At 49.4% G+C, this 7,316-nt stretch overlaps 2 protein-coding genes across 4 annotated transcripts in view; both read right to left on the bottom strand.

Annotated features, from left to right (window-relative positions):
* Positions 1 to 295, bottom strand: part of RAB5B (RAB5B, member RAS oncogene family) — a 15,693-nt gene extending 15,398 nt beyond the window's left edge. The window contains exon 1 of one of the 2 annotated variants that reach the window (XM_010839201.1): positions 196 to 295. The gene's annotated coding sequence lies outside the window, so the exon portion shown is untranslated. The remainder of the gene's footprint in view (positions 1 to 195) is intronic. The other variant, XM_010839200.1, reaches the window with a different exon arrangement.
* A 1,496-nt stretch (positions 296 to 1,791) lies between these two features.
* On the bottom strand, positions 1,792 to 7,316 carry CDK2 (cyclin-dependent kinase 2). Of its 2 annotated transcripts, XM_010839193.1 has the most exons (8): positions 7,005 to 7,316; positions 6,194 to 6,271; positions 5,956 to 6,076; positions 5,136 to 5,306; positions 4,585 to 4,686; positions 3,775 to 3,918; positions 3,268 to 3,471; positions 1,792 to 3,013 (listed from the first exon to the last, which is right to left on the bottom strand). In XM_010839193.1, the coding sequence occupies exons 1-8, from the start codon at positions 7,118 to 7,120 to the stop codon at positions 2,909 to 2,911; spliced, it is 1,041 nt and encodes a 346-aa protein (XP_010837495.1). In that variant the 5' UTR covers positions 7,121 to 7,316; the 3' UTR covers positions 1,792 to 2,908. The 2 variants fall into 2 exon arrangements, with proteins under 2 accessions (XP_010837495.1, XP_010837496.1); XM_010839194.1 differs by lacking the exon at positions 3,775 to 3,918.

Genomic DNA, 7,316 nt, shown 5'->3' with positions numbered 1-7,316 from the left:
TCGGGCTCCCAGCCCGCCCGGCCCCCTCCTCAGCGCCCCCATTAGGCCTGCCGGGGCCTGGTCCCCTTCTCCCCTCTCCAGTGGGCCATTCTAACCCCTCGCAGAGGCCTAGACCCTCCTCTGCCCTCAGACCAGGCCGCTTTCCTTTCCGGGGTGCCTCCGCCCCTGCCCTTGCGGGCTCCATCAGCCCGGTACCTGGGGCTCCGTCTCCCCCGTCGGGCCCAAGCCTGTGTCGAACAGACAAACAGCTGCAGCTCAACCAAACCCTCTTGCCCCTCCTCCTCCTCCTCCTCGCCCTGGGGCGGGGCCCCAGCCAATTGCACGACTACCCGCCTACCATCAAGGGTGGGCTCTCTGCGTGCTAATCCGCCAATCCTCAGGAGAAAGGCGGGACTCTTTCGGCGCTGTCACCAACGAGTACGAGAAAAGGACTGGATAGGCGAGACTCCAGACCAATACAGTGAGGGAAACCTTGAAGATGGACGAGGTGAGGAGCCACTAAAGGGCGAACTCCTCAAGGTAGGGGGCGGCACCCCATTGATAGGCGTATACTTTAACCAATAAAATCTCGATGCCCTCATGACCCCGCCTTTTAACTTATAAACATCTAATCAGGTGAGAGATGGAGGCGGGCCAAAGTGAAACTTCAACCAGTACTGAGAAAAGTCGGGACTTGAATGGCAGGCAAGGCGGGGTTGAAAGAGGCCTTAGGAACGCCGCTACTGACCTTCGCCCCTCCCCCGGGGTTTGGCGGGGGCTACCTCCAGCGCCCCGCCTTGGATGACAAATTCGCGGGCGTGAAGGGAAATACCTCTCCTAAGGACCCGGAGCCTGGGAATTTAAGCAGCCTTCACGTCGGTGCTTCCTCCTTTTAGTTGGGGCCTCAGAGCACAGGAATTTCGGGGGTGGCCCTCGGGCAGTCTGAGATGTTTTGTGGTGAGCTGAGACAGTGGCAGGTCCAAGAACTGGTAGTTTGGGGAGGCTTTAACCGGAGAAGGCGATGGCACCCCACTCTAGTACTCTTGCCTGGAAAATCCCACGGACGGAGGAGCCTAGTGGGCTGCAGTCCATGGGGTCGCGAAGAGTCGGACACGACTGAACGACTTCCTTTTCACTTTTCACTTTCATGCATTGGAGAAGGAAATGGCAACCTACTCCAGTGTTCTTGCCTGGAGAATCCCAGGGACAGGGGAGCCTGGTGGGCTGCCGTCTATGGGGTCACACAGAGTCGGACACGACTGAAGTGACTTAGCAAAAAAAAAAAATTAGCCCCTTTACAATAATTTTCGTACAGACGGTTGATACATTCAGAATCATATGTAAATGTGAATAAATATATTTGAAAAACTCTGCTGTTTGTAATATGCAAAAAGAAAAGAACAAAAGGCAAACTTATTGGGAAACGCAGCGTCAATGCGAATTCCCTTGGAGCTCACTTCCAACGTAGTGCTGCTCCTGAGCCCTAACAAACACTGCAAATCTCGAACTGGAGCCTTGTATGTATGTATGTGTGATATATAGGTGGGGGGTAGGGTGGTAAGACGCGCAGGTTTAGGGGAAAATGAAGCAGGAAATACATAAGCTTCACTTTCCCCAGCCGTAAAATGGGGGCAATAATTCCCGCTTCGCCCACCCGCACACTATCACATTGCTTCACAGAGGTCGAAATGGAGTGAGGTGGGTAGCCGTGCTCAGACATATTAAGAGGGGTCTGAAATCTATTATCACATACACACATCCATATTCTCTCTCACACCATTCTTTCAATAAATACACAAAAGGGGAAAGAGATGAACTGTAAAACTAGGAACTTTTTTTAATCAGTTACAAACTAAATTACAAATAATATTAACAGCAAGAACACTCAAGGACAAAAGGTGGGAGAAGAGAGACACAATCATAAAAAGAAAAAAAGCTTTAAAAAAAAAACAAAAACATATTTGCATTACAGACCCCAAGGTGCACATGGCAACAAATCCCCACCCATTCCCACTTAAAAAACTACTATAAACTGAAATATAAATATAATTGTTCATCCTTCTTTTAAAGAAATATTTTTCCCCCAATGTCCCCACTCAGTCACAGCCCTAAGTGTCAGAATTCTCAAAATGATGTCTCAACCTTAACTTTTACGGGGTGGCCTTCAGAGGAAAATGGGACCTAGCACCTTAAGAATCTTAAGAGAAAAATTCAGACATCTTTCACTTGCCTAATAAGGCCAAGGTGAAGCACAGTCCCTGTCCCAGAGCCTCCTAGACACATCTTGCCCATAGGAGGGACAGGCAAGAAGCCTAGGAGCCATCATTTCTACTGCAGCCCCTCTGGGACCACAGAGGCTGGGAGTCTTGAGTCTCCCAGAGTTAGGTGAGATGAAACACTAAAACTAGGGTATAAACCGGTTGGATCTATTTTTTTAAACCTAATTCTTTGAAACAGGCCCCTCCATAATGTTTTTGTTTTGTGTGGTTTTTAAAGTTCCAACTTAGCTCCCACTGCTATAAGTTGGCCTTACACAGTGGCTCTGGAGGCTTGGGGTCTTTATCATCCCAGATACAGAAAATAATTAATAGTGGGGCTTTCAGAGACTGGGATGGCAAACTTATGTGGACGGAGGAGAAAGTCTTTTTTTTTTTGTCTTTTTAAAAAAATACCAGCCCTCTTAAGCAACGACTAAGAGGAGGGAGAGAGGGTAGTGGAGGCTGACTTAAGTGCATCTAATACTGAAGCGTCCTTTCAATTCCGCCTATTTCTTCCCTCCACCCCATCACTCCAGAGTGGATTGGCTAAGAGGGGCAGCTGAGTGCTAAGGCAACCAGACAAGATCAGTGAGCTAAGCGCCCGGGCTGAGCCAGATCACACTCACACTGGAGAAGAGGGTGATACTGGGGGTAGGGGCTTGAGAAGGCGATCAGAGTCGAAGGTGAGGTACTGGCTTGGTCACATCTTGGAAGAAAGGGTGAGCCAGAGCTGCCTTGGCTGAAATCCGCTTGTTAGGGTCGTAGTGCAGCATTTGCTGGAGGGAGAGATGCATGCTGACTTCAGTAATGTGGTAATGGACTAAATGGGCAGCAGGTATTGAGAAACTGGGAAACAGAATTCTTTCACCCCGAGTTCCCATTTCCTCCTCCCTATATCTAACAAGAGGGAAGCAGAGACAAGGGAAATGCTGAGACCAGGAGTCCAGGGCCTCATTCTTCCTTCATGCTAGAAAAACTCTGCCCAGGGGGAGGGAACAAGAGGAAATGGATGCCCACTCCCTAGTCTCACCGATAACAAGCTCCGTCCATCTTCATCCAGGGGAGGCACCACTTTGCTAAAATCCTGCCTGGCCCACTTGGGGAAACTTGGCTTATAATCAGGCATAGAAGTAACTCCTGGCCAAACCACCTCATCTGGGGTTCCCAGAGTCCGAAAGATCCGGAAGAGTTGGTCGATCTCAGAATCTCCGGGGAATAGGGCCCGGCGGGTCACCTGAAAATGGGGAAAGAGGAAAGGCCAAGACTGACATTGACGTCAATCAGAACTGCCCAAAGGATAATGGAGGTTCCCACAGGCAGTGGAAGGTCAGTAGGGCCCCCTGACTCCCTCCCCAGGGTCTTTCATGGGGTCAGTCACACAGAGCCTGAGACAATGAAGTCCCTTCATCTGCCTCCTCGCTCCCTCCTTCCTTCCCCCAACCATGGCTTTGCAGATCCCCAAGGCTGGGTGGGGCTGGGAGGGGGTGAATGTCTGGGGTGCCACTGACATGTAGCAAAGGGATGTCAAGCCACTCACGGGGTATGGGGTAGACACTGCGGTCATCCCCCCTCCTTGTGATGCAGCCACTTCTAGATAGGAGCACAGCGGGCAGAGACTGTGTCTTCCATTTCTTCTGTGTTCCCCACAGCACCTAGCATGGTGCTGGGTACACACTAGGTGCTTAACAAATATTTTTTGATGAATTGAGAGACGTATATGGGCAATTGTAAAGTATTGCACTGGGGGATAAATGCATGTTATATATATGGGCTAATGGTCTCCATGCCCCCAGTTACAACCCAGATAAGGGACCATAAAACATACTGCTGATTTGATTCGAAAACTCAGCTCACTCCACTGTTGTATTAAAGGGAATGAGAGCTCCCTTATAAGGCTGGGCCTCAGGGATCCTTCAATCTGAAAAGCCAGAGGTTGAGGGGGGGACATGTCTGAAGTTTAAATAAAAGGTGTGGATAAGGTGAATACAGCTGGCCTCACCACTTCCTGATGCCCTAAAATAAGGTCTATAGGCAAATGAAGGAGATGCTAAATGGAACTTATTTTCCCAAATATATGTAGGCTAAAGCTAGCGCAGTTGCAGAAATGATTTAGCTCAGTTTGAGATAAGATTTGTATACTGGATGCTAAGCTGTTTGAGGCTATCCTAACATTGTGGTTGACATCAGCGATGACAGCCCTCTCCTTTCTCCACCACCCTCTTTGTGCTACTCTAGAGGAAAAACCCTGTGATAAGAGAAGGACCATGGGTCTGGGCCAAGAAACAGTTCTGTTGTTCTTGAGTGTGGGAAGGAGTGGGCTGGGTAGACCATGGGCATGCCTCCATACCATCTCAGCAAAGATGCAACCGAGGCTCCATATGTCCACTGCTGTGGAGTAGTATTTGCAGCCCAGAAGGATTTCCGGTGCTCGGTACCACAGAGTCACCACCTAAGGACAAGAGTACAGGACATGAAGATACCCACATGTCAGTTCCTAAACACTATTCTGCTAACTCAATTCTTAACAAGCAGCTTCTATCCCTACATCCTTCCCTTCCCTCTCATTGCCCCTAAGTAAAATAACTGGGTACAACTTCTTAGCCCAGAGTTAGCCTAATCCATGGTTCTGGGGAACATATATTCTGAACCCCCAATTTGCAACCTCTTGGAAAACTTGAGGCAAATGGTCATAATTTTAAATTTCATGCCTTCCACCTGTCTCCTGGCTCGGTATCTATCAATATATGAACTCTATGCATACTCTAAGACCTCTCGGGGTGTCAGAAATACTTTCCATGTAGTGAGAAACTGCTGGCCAGATCGTTACTAAAAACTCTGTGAATGTCCTTGTTAACACCTCCCAGGAAGTTCAGAGAAGACATGCAGAGGAGGACTCACCTCGTGGGTATAAGTACGAACAGGGACCCCAAAAGCTCTGGCTAGTCCAAAGTCTGCTAGCTTGATGGACCCATCTGCGTTGATAAGCAGGTTCTGAGGTTTAAGGTCTCGGTGCAGGACTCGATGAGAGTGGCAGAAAGCTAGGCCCTGGAGCAGCTGGAACAAGTAGCTCTGACAAGGGGAGAGAAAAGACTGTGTTTTTCCACCACCATGAGCAGATTAGGGTCTCCTCTGTAACTCCAAAGTTCTACTAAAGCCTTTACTAGTTAAATTGTAATTATATGTTTTCAAGCTATTTCTCCAATTGGATTGTCAGTCCATTGAGGATAAAATCAGGTCTCATTCAGTTTTGCATTTATGTTCCATATCGTGAGACCAGCACATTGAAGGTGTTCAATAAATATGTGTTGGATGTTTGCTGGTTGATGGAAAGTAGCTTCTGAAGTAAGGAACCCAGAAAAACGGACAACAGAGACTCACTAGCTATTGCTCCCACCAAACAGGTGGAAGGGCTTTCTGGAGGCGTCTACCAAGTACCCCCCAGTCCCATTTATCTGAGTTTCATCTCAAGAACCTTCCACCTGAGCTGCTAAGTTGACTCACTAGAGTTTCAACGTCTTTGATTCCCCTGCCCAGCCCTAGGGTTAAAGCATAATGAGCAGTGAAAGAGCCACAAGAAAAGGTGTGTATGTGTGTGTGTGTCGGGGGGTGAAGGCTGGGAAGGAAGCCAAGATCACAAATCAACACTCAGTCCAGACTGTCTGCCTTCAGTCCCCCTAAGACACGCCCATGTTGGGGAGGAGTTGATGAGAAGGAGTACCTTTATGAGCGGAAGAGGAATGCCAGTGAGCGCAGAGGCATCCATGAATTTCTTGAGATCCTGGTGCAGAAACTCAAAAACCAGGTAGAGTTTGTTTTCTGTGTGAATGACATCCAGCAGCCTAGGGAAGGGGGAGGTCCAGGAATACACGTGAGGGAGAGAAAGGCCCAGATAATACAAACAGAAGACATCCTCCTTTACTGTCAGAGCACCTCCCACCTCCCAGATACATACTTACTTGACAATATTAGGGTGATTAAGCTCCTTAAGCAGAGAGATCTCTCGTATGGCAGTACTGGGTACACCCTCTGTCTCACTTGGAGAAGTTGGGAAAGCAGAGATGGGAATGTGGTTACAAATATTCCTCTTCCCTCAGCAGTACAGTCATTCCCCCCACACCACCCCCAGCCCCCACCATCCCAGCATCCCCTACGAAAGTGAGAGAAAGGGTGCTTCAGGGGTTAATTCATGGATGGACAGGAGTGGCTTTTTAGACACTTTAAGATCATCATTTCTTCTTTGCCCAGGGTTAGGTTAGCAAAGCCTCTTGGTGAAGGTGAAGTTAAAAGGGGGAAAAGTGTATGTATGTCGGGGGGGAGTAACAGCACCCAGCCTCTCTAGAGGTGCCAGTGAGGTTCAACTGCCATTCTTTTGAAAGAGAGAATTCTAAGATGCGGGTGGGGTTGGAGTACTGAGGGCTCGTCTAGTCATTTATAAGGGTGCTCTTTACCGCTTATCACAAAACCCATCTCCTCGTCGGGGAGTCCTGGATCCCATCTCAAAAGGCTCCTTCCTCTTCCTGACTCTTTCTGACTGTACATTTGGGGACATTAACCGCTTTGGGGGAGGAAATTTCCCATGGATTCGACACTACCCTATAGTCTCCACCGGGAAACCTTCTACTCGTCCTTCAACCCACCTCTCCACTTCAAAAGACTTCCCTCCCTGCTACCTTCCGGTCCCTGGAAGGCTACCCGCCTGTTGCGGTGGGGGTGGGGGGCACTCAAGGAGCTCCCGAGTTAGGAGTCCCGGGTACAGAGGCCACTCACGTGTCCAGGCGGATTTTTTTAAGCGCCACCACTTCTCCCGTCAACTTGTTTTTGGCTTTGTACACAACTCCGTACGTGCCCTCTCCGATCTTTTCCACTTTTTGGAAGTTCTCCATGAAGCGCTAGCGAGTCGGGTCAGCCCGGCCCTGGAGCGGGGGCCTGGGAACCCTGCAGAAAACGGCACCCAGTTCTCGGGGGCCGAGGAGGGAAACAGGGCCCAGCACCGCGACCCGAGGTCGGGATGGAACGCAGTGTATCTCCCGCTCTTGTCAATTTGTCCAACTTGAAACAATATTGCCGCCTCCCCCCTGT

Source organism: Bison bison, unplaced genomic scaffold, assembly GCF_000754665.1.
Source record: "Bison bison bison isolate TAMUID 2011002044 unplaced genomic scaffold, Bison_UMD1.0 scf7180017864115, whole genome shotgun sequence".
NCBI lineage: Eukaryota > Metazoa > Chordata > Mammalia > Artiodactyla > Bovidae > Bison > Bison bison.
This window is presented reverse-complemented; position numbering and strand designations above follow the sequence as displayed.

Coding starts and splice junctions, on each gene's coding strand:
- CDK2 (XM_010839193.1), bottom strand. CDS start 7,120: ATGGAGAACTTCCAAAAAGTGGAAAAGATCGGAGAGGGCACGTACGGA. Junction 6,077..6,193: donor AATCACCCTAATATTGTCAA/GTAAGTATGTAT, acceptor CCCCTTCCCTAG/GCTGCTGGATGTCATTCACA. Junction 5,307..5,955: donor TTCCTCTTCCGCTCATAAAG/GTACTCCTTCTC, acceptor TCCCCTTGTCAG/AGCTACTTGTTCCAGCTGCT.